Below are 14587 nucleotides of genomic sequence, written 5' to 3'. Positions count from 1 at the left end.
CTAAATTTAAATGTAAAATGATTTTATATATATATATATATATATATATATATATATATATATATATATATATATATATATATATAGCTAAATTTAAATGTAAAATGATTTTATATATATATATATATATATATATATATATATATATATATATATATATATATATATATATATATGGAAAAAATTGCAATGAATTATATAAAACTCCAGCAAGATTTTTATGCTTCATACACACTTAAAAAAGTCCTCATCTCTCATTATTATTATTTTTTTTTGCATTTATTGTTAATGACAGTAAATTATGCAAGATGAACATGATGCTCCTTTCAAATGGAACGCTTTGTTTTTTCTCATTTAAATGGTTGCAAATCAAAGCACAAAAAAAACTCAATAGTGAAAGAATGGAGTCAAGTTTTAGTTCACGTTAAAATGAGTAACACCCTTACACCAGCATGAGGAATGAGTTCCTCTCTGTACACAGAAGTAAGTGAACCTTATAGAAGGCTACAATGTCCACAGAAAGCAAGTCAAATGGAATGTAAGTTGTGACTGTTTCTCTAGTGTTTCAGTGCTCTGATAATCACTCAGCATGTAGCTTGTCCCGCTGTGATTCGTCCGCATAGCGCTGCGATCTTTCCTGGCTCATCCATCAGGAATTCTGGTACACGATCAGGTCCTGTTGCAGTAATCACATTTATCAAAAGGCAAAAGTTGACCGGAAATGAACAGGGACACGATTCTTATCTGCTGATTCAGTCACACGGTCGAGAACGGAGCGAATCCTCGTGCCAGTAAAATACTTGTCCTCCTAGAACGTGATCGCAAGAAAGGAGTCCTGTGTGCGTGTCTGTCCGTGTGTGTGTGTATGTGTGTGTGATTGTGTATGTGTGTGTGCGTGTATACAACCTGAGTGGATCATACAGAGGTTGTAATGGCCCAGATGCACAGCTGAAGCAGAGACAAGCTTCCATCATGCTGACTGTCATCAAATAAAACCCACTGTAGCATGTAGCACTCGTTACAATGCATTTACACTTTTTTCCAGTTAATGAATGATGTTTATGTGCAAAAATATTAAAAGAGCAGAGAGGGGAAAAAACAACAAATGGAAAGAAATAAAAATAAATCTAGAAAAACAAATGGGAAGGACCTGAGGTAGTTCAGGGATTGTATTTATGTATCAAACCTCACACGAGAAAAAGCGCTGCTTTACTTAACGGTGAGTTCCGCTTGTCGTAAAGATGAATACATTTCTACCTGGCTGAGCGGAACGCTTGATACGTACAGACCCTGGACTATCGCAGTGCTATTACAATTCTTCTTGCATATTTGCACAAACTTCAAATTGGATCCAAGTGAAGGATGAGAGATTCTATTTCCACACATAAAAAAAAACTCTATTTATACTCTACTGACAATAACAAAGCCCATTATATATTGTTGCAGAGTAATAATTGTTGTATCGCTAAAATATCTGTTAAAAGGTTGAATAAAACCCAAGACGTCGCTTTCAATACTGCATCGTAAGAGACCTTTTTTTTTTTTTTATCATCACAAAACATAGCAAGTGGAAGCAATGGATTGAATTAAATTACATACATGAGAAAGCCATGGAAACTACAGCATGATGCATTTTCAATCTGCTCAAACTAATACTGTCTTTCCAGAATTAAGTTTCAATACCTTTAACTGAAACTGAGAATAAACATATAGCAACAGCTGAGCCTCTTTCTTATTGCAAACAGAGAGAAAATCTCCAGCAGACTCCACACCAGTCCTTAAAGGATTACACCGGGAGTTTTGAACTAAATGCATACAGCTCAAAGTAATTGCAGGTTGATGTTTCTCCAGACATGTCTTCAATTTTAAAAAGGAAAAAAAAAAAAAAAAAGCATGAAAACGTCTGGAGTTTGCCACCTGGTCAGAATGCCCTTACTGTTAAAACAAATATTTGTTCAAAAATACCAGAATGATCCTTTAATGCTACGGCTGAGTTGTGATCTCGTCTGAGGAGGCTGGTCCAAAATCAGATTAAAGGCCAGTGTCTACCTAAAAGCTGTATTTCATCTAAATTCCAGTTTCCCCAATTTATAACATTTGATTGAATACAATAATAAAATTCGCTTGAGGTCAAGTAGCAAAAAAAAAAGCTGCACACCAATAAGACATCAGCAAAAGCTAAAAATCTGCAAATGTATGGTTTCCATTACAATAATAAGACGGTTACTTTCAATCAAATAATATTTAACCCCGAAAAATCTCAGGATCCATCAGCAGATCTGGCTTTCAGTTCCTGACTCTCATAACTACATGCATTTCCTTTTACAGAATAATACACTGTAGTCACCCAATAATGTGCTTTAAGACAAATGACTACAGAAAACTTTGGGATATTTGTTAGGGATTTTTGAACAATCAAAAAAATCTAATCTTCCGCCTGGATTAACAAACAACCTAAAGAAGTGATGATGAAGCATCAATGCTGGATTTTAACACATTAATTCAGCACATGCTGCCATTTACTGCACTGTCATCTGAGGCTGTGCAAGAAATATCTGGTGAGCAGAGCTAAAAAATAAAAAGACAGAATTAAGCACACAAAGGCTTCTCTTTGTCATTCATACACTGATAGTGACTGATGCGTTGAGAAATGCAGGAGACAGCGACCCAGATGCCTGAATCACACAACACACTTCCAGTAATACTGTCCAGGGGAAAGCAAAGTGTGAAATGTAAGTCTTGGAAGGTACATTGAAAGGTCGACTTACACAAGTCTCACACCCTGTTTGCCATTTTGCTTGGAAAAACAAATGCATGAAATGAGTACACGTCTTCACCTGCGCCAGTCTAGAACTAGGAAAATCTGTTTACCTTCAATTTTACTGTTACCTGTTATCTGCACCCTGGTTTTACCCCCTCCCACAAACTGCATCCTCCACCCTGTCTGTTCCAGGTTCCCTTACAGCTCATTGCTTAGGTATTTTTAAATACATCGAAGATTATATACAAACACCATCAAATGTTCTGACACTGCTGTACAAACCCACAGCATCTCATTCTGCACACAGGTGATGGAAAAAAAAGTGAAACTCAAAAGTCTCTCGCATGGATTTTTCCTTTCTTCAGTTCACTTGGCACCAGGTCCAGGTGGCGTGTGTCACTCAAGTGTGCTGAGTTGCCAAAACTAAGCATGTGTAATGTTTTTATTGGGTCGTTAAAAAAACCAAAAAAAAAAAAAACCCCAAAACAATCAAATACTGTTTGAAAGCAAAAAAACGTCCTACGTTACATGGGTTGTCATGAAGAGTAGAGGTGAGCAGGCCTGTGCCACACGTCTGGCAGGACTTTGTGAGTTCTCTGTCACGCCCCTTTCCCCCCAGTAACATCCCTTTAATGTTTCTTGAACTCTTTTGCTTGTCCATTGTTGCATGCCACAGGGGAAATCATGCAGGAAGGAGGGACGTCCAGGGCTGAAAGACTTTTCTCCTGCTCGCTCCCTCGTTTCTCTCTAGTTCCTGTGCAGATTTAGGAGGGCTCAGAGCTCTTCAATGCACCCACCTTCGTTTCTAAGTCAGTGATCTAAAGAAGAACCAACACCAAAAAACAGCCTTTTATAAATGTGTAAAGCTCACAATAAAGCAGCTGAGATTTCAGAAGGTTATATCTTAGCTGTTTCAGTCTTTTTAGCTGGACTTCACCTCACAACATAGAAGTGTATAACAGCTACAACACATAAGTGAGCAGATATTAATATAAGAACACACCTGGCAGTGGTTTGTCCTTACTGACCACTGAATAGTCACTGAATTTTTAACATACAGTACATTTGAAATTCCGGAGAAATATTAATTATCTCTTTTGAGTGACCAATAATTAAAAAATTGTTGGACGTATGTATATAAGCCCATCTGCTCACCTTTGTAGCTGTTGTAGCGGTAAGGCAGCACTCTCGCAGCTACGCTTAGTGCCACAGTGTTATTACTGAACCTAGAAGATGAAAATGCCCAGTGGGGTGAGAATCACACTGCCCCATGCACACCTAACTAAAGGTCATCTACCAGACCTTACATGACCTACGAGAAATAGTAAGCGGCAAATCAATAAGAGCATGAAAAAATAATGAAAAAGAGTCGCTAGTTAATACAGACTGCGTAACTGACAGGCAACGAGTTCAACCATTAAAAACCATTCTGCTGCATTGCATCTTTTTATTTTATTTTTTTGTAACAGAGGATGCTTTCTGTAGCTGCGTCCCAAATAACTACACATTATGTTCTTACACTATGCATTAATTACTCTACTGTCTAGTGTGTGATCTTTATAAGTGTATAAAAGTGTCAGACAGTACGCTAGAGTTTTTTTACTAAATGGAAGTATAAGCTGTTTCCCAGTCAATTACCGCTAGCTTTAGCAGAATAGATCCTTTCTAAAATGTTGATAAATAAATCACAACTTGGCCTCATTTAAAAGACATCTGTAGCATGTCTTGTCAACTGGAGTGTTGTCAGCCATCTTGAAAATTTGTTTCTCATCCAGTGGCAGTATCTGGTAGCCCTGCCCCTTTTCTGCTACATAAGCAAAGCTGTGACAGTTGAGTGCATGAAGTGTGCAACATTCCACACATTTAGTGCACTACCCTTGTACTTGACGTGTACTATTTTGTTGGAGGTTTCAGTGCAAACACACTACTTGCACCACACAACAAAATGGCATAGAATAGTGCGTACAAGTACGTGATTTGGAACGCACCTTGGGGTTGTTTGTTTTTTCTGATGACAGACCAGTTTAAAAAAGCACATGTAAAAAAATAATCACATTGAGTAAAGGTTGTTTCCTGTTGTTTAGCATCAGTGTTATCAGCAGCATCAGATCCTGACCCGCTGGAGTATAACAGTGACAGCACTATGGTGTTTTAGCTCTGGAATGGGCGAGTGGAATGCAATAGATTTTCTCACATGTAAATAAACTGCTAAGTCTCTTCCGGATGTTTTGTATTGATTTGTCTTTTACCGCAAACAAGCGCCTGTTCTGTGCGTGACACACAGCCATGCACACTGATGCATTTTATTATGTTTAATGGATGCTGAAAATCTCGAATACTAATTTGTTGTTGAAAAATAAAACCCCTTAATGCTGGCTTGGGCTGAATCTATAATTTAATGCAGTCACTTAGGAAATGAATCTTTGCTTGTTCACTTCCTCTGTACCTTCTCCTGCAGGTTGTCTGTCTCCTCCTTGTGGTCAGCTTCTGATTCCTCCTGTGCACGTCTCTGCGCTGTCTCCTTCTTCAGATACTCAATCTCTCTGCATCACACACACACACACGCACACACACACACATTTTTTAAAGAATTGCATTCGTCAGTACTTTTACACCACAGTGCACTCTGCTGGCTCTGGCCCCCAAGTGCAAGTGCAAACAGTGCAATAGTGAACTTTAACTTCTTTTTCTTACTAGGACAACTAACCTGGGCAATATGTGCACAATTAAAAGTATTATCTAAAAAATTGGCATCAGCACAAGTTATGTATCTGAGAAAATCCGTTTGGAGAAATTCAGTTTGGAAAATCCTATGTCTGTGTTTACAAAAGCTTCCAGTCAGTCTTGTTAGTGACACTCCAACACCCCTAAACTCATATCTCACAATCTCAGAAAAAAGCACGCAGCACTAACAGATTTACATTAAGCATACATTAAACATACTTTGACATACTTGCAAATCAGAATAAATGCTTGCAGCACTTTTGCTGCAATATAAATATACTTCTTTTAAAGGGGATGGATCTGGACACAGGATGAGCCACATAGCTTCTGGACTGATATGTATACACAATCTGTATAAAAAGTCGAACAGTCAGAATGTATGTTAAACTAGATACATTATCATCGCCACATAATGCAACGATTTGGATAAATAACCTTCACATGTATATAAGGTTAGCTAGAGGAGTGATGAATAATTGAATGATAATCTGGATTTGATCAGAGCTCATTACAAAGAAAAACAATACAGCAAGGCACTCTTAACCATTCTCACAAATCAGTCTGAGCTCTGATGAGTATTATAACTCAGTAATCAAGCTGAAGTGAGGATAAAATCATTTCATTCCACAAGCCACTGTAGACTCTGAGGGTGTGCTTAGTGAATGGGGTGCCGATTTAGTGAAAATTCACCTATTAGAGCTTCACCGTGACTAGAGCATCTTTTATTTTTCATTATTTCTAGTCTGTTATCTGGGTGCTAACATTATCACACTGTGTTTCCTTGTGTGAACACAAATAGACTGCACAAACAGGAAAAAGCTCATCAGAGAAGCTGTTCTTATTTACACCTGCATCTATCAAACACTCTTTAATCGTCTCCCTTAAAGCTACAAAGCTAACAAAGTGTTTAACTACACTGTATGTCACTGCCATTTGGCATTACATCCCACATTTTCATCAAAGCACTCCTTCCACTCTCTGCCCACTCACTTCTGCTGATACTCTTTGATGAGGCGCTTGGCTTTACTGTATTTGCGCTCCAGTGTCTGGTACTGTGCCTGTGTCTCTTTAAGGTGCTCGTCCACTGCCTGGCACAGGCTCTGAGCCTCCATCCAGTAGCCTTCGAGCTTCTCCATGCGCTCCTTCGTCTCTCTGACAGTCTGCTCCAGCTGGGCCTTCTCCATCCTCCAACGCAGTTTTTCCTGCTCAGCATGAGCCAGCTGCAAAAGAGTAATAAAGAGCAGACTCTCACTATGTCATCTCAAGACCTTTTATCATCTAAAACAGCAACCCTGAACAAGTCATATGATGTTCTTACCTTCCTTTTCAGCTGCTGGATCTCAGCCTGGGTCACTGCATGCTTTATCTGGAGCTGGAGGCAGAAGCAAATGCATGTAAGACATCGGGGGTTAGGAGTGAATTCTCGATATGTGCAAAATGGCTTTTCTAAACGGCATTTTTTTATTTATTATAGTCTCTTAACCTAAAGAGAAATACTGACAGATAAGATAACATTTTATTCCCTTCTTGTAACCTGAATATCTTTGGTGAGGTCAGAACAAGAGGAAGACAAATGACCGTGGGCTGCACTGACCTCTTTAAACTTGTGAGTGAGTTTCTCTGGGTCCATCTCCACAGGAGAGAGCATGTCCTCGCTCTCAGCCAAGTCAAACACCTCGATAGCATTAGGGAACATGGGGCTCATCTCCTCATCCTCATCTGTGCCATACTCACCCGCCTGCACACAGAGAGAGAGAGAGAGAGAGAGAGAGAGAGAGAGAGAGAGAGAGAGAGAGAGAGAGAGAGAGAGCAATTCATTAACCCAGTAAAACTACTTAATTTCAGTACTGCATCCATTTATCTCATTAAAAATGACAGGTAATCCATGGCAATCAGCAACTGGGAGGAAATTCACCATGATCCAATACAGATGTGCAATAGTTTTAGCTCAAGGCCAAATTATAGAGCAGTCTTGATAAACTTGGGATATTTCCTAGTCTTTCAGACAAACATTGCAACACATAATTCAAATTGTGGGTGTGAGTGATGCAGTTAAACATCAGTGACAATTCCACAAAAGGCCACAAGGTGGCATAAGGTCACGCATTTCACCTGCTTTATCACTGTCCGGAGAGTGCAGCACTAATCTCTGTAATAGGCAACACAGAATTTGTAAGTTTTATTTTTTTTAAAAAACAAACTGAGAACTAAAGTAACAGCCAACCTTAAATCGTGATTACTTTCTAATTGGGTAAATGTCAGTCTTGACACACAATGTGCCTGGTGATATTATAAATAATTGGTGACATTCCAGTGTTTCCATGACTGAATTTCACCGCATCTAAAGCAAAGTGGGTGGAGAAACATAATGACTGCAGATGCTTCCACTAAGCAGATGCAGCAACTACGCATCCTGTCACGTTGTGTGCTGGGTAGTCAAGTCAAATTTGACTTATAAAACACATTTAAAGATGACAATAACTAATCCAAAGTGGTGTATGTAATATCACATAACAAATCCAGTGCACACAAACACCTGAGCAGACTCTAGAGCACTAGAGCAGGATCTAACAGCTTCAATCATTTAGACTACATTATTGGCTGGGCTTCAATAGGAACTGTGACATCTGTATTTAAGCCTGATTTAAAAAGACTTTAGTCCATTAGTGTGATATGTAAGAAAAGTGTAAAAGGAGCCAGAAAGGATATATTTGTAGGTATTCTAAGTTTTATTATTATTAGTTTTTTAATAAACAATGTCTGCCATGTTCAGTTTTAGGTCAAGGGATAAAAGGTTATATGACGTAGGCCAGCTGCACCAAATGGAGGAGTGTGAGAGTGTGTGCATATTAAAAAGCAGGCTCCTACGTATCCGCCAGGATTGGAACAAATGTTCAACACAACTCTAATAAAAGGGTTGCAGGGCATAAATCTCTCTACAAAGCAGAACATACATAAGAGGATAGAGTGATGCAAAAAGAGTCATGCTTCACCATGACAGGTGAAGAAGTAAGCTGATCATACAAAGCTTTTGCTGCTGTAGTCCCAAACCCTGACTTCCACCTTCAGTGATTGCTGGGCCTTGAAACACTACACTTCTGCTACAAATAGAGACATCAGATGTACAATGACTCATAGCACTGTGTACTGTAAAGGAGGAACCAATTCCTACAGACCCTGAGCCTAAATGGTTAGAACATTAATACAGAAAAAAGTACTGAGACATCTGTACATGAAACATCTGCCAAATGTCAATGTAAATGATCCGAGAGGACATATGTGTGTCCTGTACTGTTGTACGGATCTAACAGCACTACATGAGTATCTACTCATGATAAAATAAAATAAAATAAGAGTAAAAGATAAAATACAAAACTAATACTGGACTCTAATCTGGTTAAAAGACTCTAATCTGGTTATTTAGGTGAAATTCCCCAAATCTGTGCGTCGCATTCGTCCATTAGATTTTGGACATTAAAACTGGTGTTTGTAAGGTTTATCGTGGATGAGGAAGGAGGAGAGCGGAATGTTCTGGAAGTGTGAGACTACCACGATCTTGTATCATCTCAGAGACATTGTGTGGAGTTAACACAGAGCCAGCTTTCGATTCCATGCCCACGTCCTATCCAACCTGATCACAGCACATCCTCTGCCGCTGAATTATTTAACACTTTCTTTACACCCAAATCACAAGTAGAGAAGAAGCAGAGGAAGGTCTGGCTGGAAAACCCGATGTGACGGATATAGGTGTGAATACAGGAGCTATAATACTCACCTGCTTTCTGCAAATATCCAGAACAAATTGACGCTAATGAAAGCAGACTCCAGAAACAACTTTAAGCCTCTGCCAAATTATTCACCACTTGTAGAGCTTTTATTGATTAGAAATAACCTCTGATGTTGATTTTCTTCTGATAATGAAAAAAATAATGAAGCTGATCTTTTCACCTGGAAGATAAGCTGCTTTTTTTTTTACTCATTCAGACTTAAAACTGCATCTAGCATTTTACATACACGACTTCTTCCAGGCCTATAGTTTCATGGTAAAGACTGAGTGAAGTGAATTAGCAGAGTGGCTGCGCTACCACAATATAATCATCTCTCTGCTTCACTGTTGTACAGAAGGAAGTTGAATAATAGAAACTGAAAGCTGATTTGAAATAGCACTAACTACACAGTTTCAGCACAGTCACAGCACTGCTGTAGTACAATCCCATGTTATACCAGCAAGATGAAGGAATCAAGCAGGTAAAAAAATCTCTATCTTATCGTACTTGTTCTTTACTGTATCCTTTCAAATCCATGTCCCGTGACATTTGTTACTGGTGACTTAAAAAGCTGCACTTTATCACTTTCTAACTGTTTTTTCAGCTTCACTGTTGTTATGTTGCTAAGGAGAAGCCGTTGCCAATCATTATGCAATCTGACACTTACATGCCCACACAGTCCTGATCGGGCGAAAGTAGTAGCTTGAAGCTTTAACTATAATTAAACAGCAGTTTATAGATATACAATTCCTGAAGCTACACTTTAGGACAGATTTTTACTATAGCAACACTTGGGGCTATTCTGAAAGGGATGTTAACTTACAGCCGTTACTCTGACACAGACTGAAAACACGGTGATTAAGTACTAACACAGTACTTAACAAAGTACCTCACACAGAATTCTAGTGGTTGAATATAACATATTCAAATTTTAGATGCACTTCGAATATCTCAGAGAGCAGAAATGGGTTTGATGTTACCAGTCATTTGAAAATATTGCCCGTAGTAGCTTAGGTTAAAAAAACAGAAATGTTTATGAACAACTACAAATTTTAAAGCCTTGAGTACTTTAGGAGCAAATTCCATTGTTGGCTTCTGGTAAAAAAGACATCAGATATTAACATTAGCTGTAAATCATATTTGCTCTGATTACCATCGGTCTCTGTGATGAAGAAGCAATCAAAGTTGTGTGAAAGGTTTCTGTATGGGTGTGTGGTCTAACCTCTTCATCCTCCTCCATGTACTGGTTATAGCGCTGCTCCATCATCTCCCTCTGCCAGCGTTCCTGCTCCAACGTCTGCTGGATCAGCTGAGCTACCTCGCTCTGCTCACCCGGCTTCTCACGGCCGATGATAAACCTGAAATGCCCGACACATGCTGTGATGTTCCACTGGTTTTCTATTTGATGAGACATCTTTTAGGTTTAGTGCCCAGTCATCATGGTATGATAGATGCAATTAATAACACTGTCAGACTTTAAGAAGATCTTAAGGGTCAGTATGACTGCTTCTGTTCGGAATGTTGTTCAAGGTTACTATTGTGCTTGTTTTCTTGGTGAACCTGTCAGGACCATATACCAAACATAACCACAGTATACACTAATTGTTTGTTTTGCAAACCTCAATGAAATTTCAGCCACCTGATATTTTTTTAAATAGCTAATTAGATTGCTTTAAACTAAAGTAGAAAGACAGCAACCTAAAGTGTACTCATGCTGCCCTGGGGTGGCTCATCCAGACAAAGCATTGCTTCAGCATTCAGTGGAAATGAATCTAATCTAATCCACAGTCGTGCCGAATGGCATCTATAGCCTACGGTTCCAGTTGGCATCTCGCCAGCCTTGCTATGCAATGCACTTATGAGCTGTGAGGAGTCTGCTCTGAGCAGCAATATAAATACAGAGAAAGACACAGTTATGGCAGGAAAGCACATGATGCTGAATATAATAGAAATGAAATGCCAGCTGTGACAATGAGAAGCAGCTACCAAGACTGGCAAGGAAGTGTGGGTAAAGTAAAGGTGTCTTTAGGTGAAGAGTGAAATTTTCATGTCTCATTTTTTTGAGGCCACTTTTATATGTGCACTTTAAACAGCAAGCAAAAAGGAAGAAGCTAAATATCTGTCAAAGGCTCATGTATGAACAGAAGTCGTAAAGACACTCTGATGCCTTCGGCCCATTTTGTAAAAAACTTTATAATAGTTCAGGTCTTCAAAAGCAAAAAGCATTTATATAAGTTGTCTGTAGTAAGTACAGGAAAACACAATTTCCTAAATATTGTGCTGTTTAAAAGAAAATAATACGCCACTCAGAAGTGGATTATTTAGTGTGTTATTCGTGTCATATCACATAGATCTGGCATTGATTACTATTTTTTTTTAAATCTGTTGATGAATGACACAATTGTGCCTTTTGTTGTTTATAGTTACATGTTACACTATTATGCTGTGATTCTTCCCCAAACTGTTGCCACGTATTTGGGTGTACACAACTGTATATAATGATTTTTATTAGCAGTAGCATTAAATTTCCCATTTCTGAAACGAACGCGGGGGTAACGGTGGCTTAGTGGTTAGCACGTTCGCCTCACACCTCCAGGGTTGGGGGTTCGATTCCCGCCTCCGCCTTGTGTGAGTGGAGTTTGCATGGTATCCCCGTGCCTCAGGGGTTTCCTCCGGGTACTCCGGTTTCCTCCCCCGGTCCAAAGACATGCATGGTAGGTTGATTGGCATCTCTGGAAAAATTGTCAATAGTGTGTGAGTGAATGAGAGTGTGTGTGTGCCCTGCGATGGGTTGGCACTCCGTCCAGGGTGTATCCTGCCTTGATGCCCGATGACGCCCGTGACCCGAGGTAGTTCGGATAAGCGGTAGAAAATGAGTGAGAGAGTGAGTGAAACTAACGCACCTGAACCTGTTATACTCTATGTACTGAGCAGTGATTAGAAAAAGTTTGGTTATTTCAATCGTTTAGCTGGATGTCTGTTTTTGCCAACTTTAAAGAGATAACGTTAAGTTTTAATGATTCAACTGTTTCTTTTTTTTAATACATTTGAGTACTTAAAAGTCCACTTGTAGCAGACAAACTCAAGAGTTTAAAATGTAAATTCTACCAAATGTGGGATGTGGTGGCTCAGTGGATAAGGTGCTGGATTACAGCTTGTGAGTTTGAACCCTAGGTCCACCAAGCTGCCACAGCTGGGCCCCTGAGCAAGATCCCTTACCCTTAATTGCTCAGTTGGAAAAAAAGAATAATAATCTATATATGTTCCTCTGGATCAGGGCGTCTGCCAAATGCTGTAAATGTACCAGTTCTACTTGTTTCTTATCTGTCTGGATATCTTGTATACAGAGCCTTTTATGGCAAATGTGACTGATATTGTTTATTAGATTAAGTCTATATTATATTCAAGAATAACGCAGGGTCTGAGTGTGAAAGAGCTTTCAGAAAGTACATGTTCTATATAAAATAAAGTGGCAGTTTAATTTAAGAATATGCATAAGTGCTAATACGCAGCCCAATAAATTGTGTTTCTGAGATAAGATTCTTTTGTGTACTCGTGAGAGTGACTGAATTTCCTCAAGCTTGGCTAATTTCTGTAAGAAAACAGTAGGCTGGAGAAATGTACTTTTCGAATCTATTTAAAGATGAAGTTGCACAAAGAAAACTCACTATGTGGTATCTTATTCTGTGTCATTGCATAGTGAGGACAATCCACTAAAATTCACAAAAACAAATGAAATGTGTTTCTTTTCATGAATAAAGCCAGTACATGAAGTGGATAAAGTGTCCTTTTTTAGAACAGTGTAGGTTCGGACTTTAGCACACAAACATGAATATTTTGCAATAACAGCATGTAAAAACGCTTATAACAAACCTGAAGGGCAACATGAACAGATTTCAGCTATTGGTTAGTGGTACAATTAATAAAGATTCTTCTGACTATATGTTACAGCGCCTCAGTACACACTCATGGCCCCCGTACTCCTGCTCATTCGCGCAGTTATGCAATCATGTGTCAGCAGCATAATGCTTAAATCATGAAGATCCAGAGCTTCCAGTAATGCTCAAATTGCTCGAACACCAGAGTGGGGAAGAATTAGAAATTATCGTAAAAGACGATTTTCTGATCTACAGTTGTCCAAATTCACTGAGTCTGTGTCACTATAGCTACAGATTGCTGTTCTTTCTTACAGGAGTCTGATACAATGTGGTCTTTTGCTGCTGTATAGCTGTCTGCCTCAAGGTTCTGCATAATTGTGTGTTCTGTGATTGTTTCTGAATAGATATTTGAGCCTTTTTGTTTATTTAAACCTTCATTTCTCTTTTTTCTTTTTTTTCCACACCATTTTGTGTAAACTCTAGAGACATTTCTGTGTAAAAATTCAGAAGATCAGCAGTTTTTAAAATACTCAAATCAGCCCATCTGGCACCAAAAACGATGCCACAGCCAAAATAACTGAGATCACGTTTCCCAGTTATGTTTGATATGAACATATGAACATGAACAGAAACTCTGGACCTGTATTTGAACAGTTTTATGAACTGCACGGCTGCCACATGATGGGAAGGTGTTCCTAATAAATTGGATGGCAATTTATGTCATTTATAACTGTTGTTATAATGTTTAGTGATTTGGCTACTGACACACACATTCTCACAGATGCACACCAGTGACAGTACAAACATTTCAAGTGTAACAATGGCATGCTTTTGCTTACTTGACAGTGCCGGTGGTGTTTCTCAGGACAGATGCTGCAAAATTCTGTGTCACACCCACCAGACTAGTGCCATCAACCTCAACTATCAGGTCGTTCACTTGGATCCTGGTGGTGGGGAAACGAGACAAGCTTTCAGAAACATGTGTTACAGACCAGTCCTAGTAATTCTGTTAAGTCATTTTCTCATTTTTTCATGACAAGCACATTTATTCATTAAGCGCCTTTATTAATTTCACTATTTCAGTAATAAATCATTGGGAAGATTAGATTTACAGTTGCTCAGCTGAATCATCATCTGCAGTTACTGTTTTAACTGTGAATACACACTGAGTTGTAATGTTGTAAGAGACTGAAGGAAACCTAAAACACTTAGAGATTACGTTAAAGGGAGGAGTCCACTTTGAGTAATTCATGGCGATTAAAATTCTGAATTGCTACTCCCTGCCTCGTCTGTCATCAAGAGTGGCTAGTTGTGTGCAGCTAAGTAAAAGTATTCTTACTTTGTTGAGGCTAGATCAGATGGCCAGTGAGGGACAGAGGTGGGATCTAATGCTTGTCCCACTGTTTGAACGAAAGTGCAAAACATCATATACACGGTCTACTGCTATGCTACTGTCT

General features: G+C 38.9%; 1 protein-coding gene across 3 annotated transcripts in view; it reads right to left on the bottom strand.

The window, feature by feature from the left end:
* Window positions 1–399: 399 nt before the first annotated feature.
* The window catches only part of ppp1r9ba (protein phosphatase 1, regulatory subunit 9Ba), a 44716-nt gene continuing 30528 nt past the window's right edge, over window positions 400–14587 (bottom strand). The window contains exons 5-12 of one of the 3 annotated variants that reach the window (XR_009649875.1): window positions 13970–14074; window positions 10475–10610; window positions 7080–7223; window positions 6804–6857; window positions 6476–6705; window positions 5208–5304; window positions 3921–3987; window positions 400–3725 (exon numbers count right to left, since the gene is read on the bottom strand). Coding sequence is in view for 2 of the 3 variants with exons in the window: in XM_060891954.1 (XP_060747937.1) it covers window positions 3526–3579; window positions 5208–5304; window positions 6476–6705; window positions 6804–6857; window positions 7080–7223; window positions 10475–10610; window positions 13970–14074 (820 nt within the window). In the remaining variant the exon portion in view is untranslated. Of the gene's footprint in view, window positions 3988–5207; window positions 5305–6475; window positions 6706–6803; window positions 6858–7079; window positions 7224–10474; window positions 10611–13969; window positions 14075–14587 lie in introns of all 3 variants that reach the window. The other 2 variants (XM_060891955.1, XM_060891954.1) reach the window with 2 other exon arrangements.

The sequence above is a fragment of the Tachysurus vachellii genome, chromosome 18, assembly GCF_030014155.1.
Source record: "Tachysurus vachellii isolate PV-2020 chromosome 18, HZAU_Pvac_v1, whole genome shotgun sequence".
Lineage (NCBI taxonomy): Eukaryota > Metazoa > Chordata > Actinopteri > Siluriformes > Bagridae > Tachysurus > Tachysurus vachellii.
This window is presented reverse-complemented; position numbering and strand designations above follow the sequence as displayed.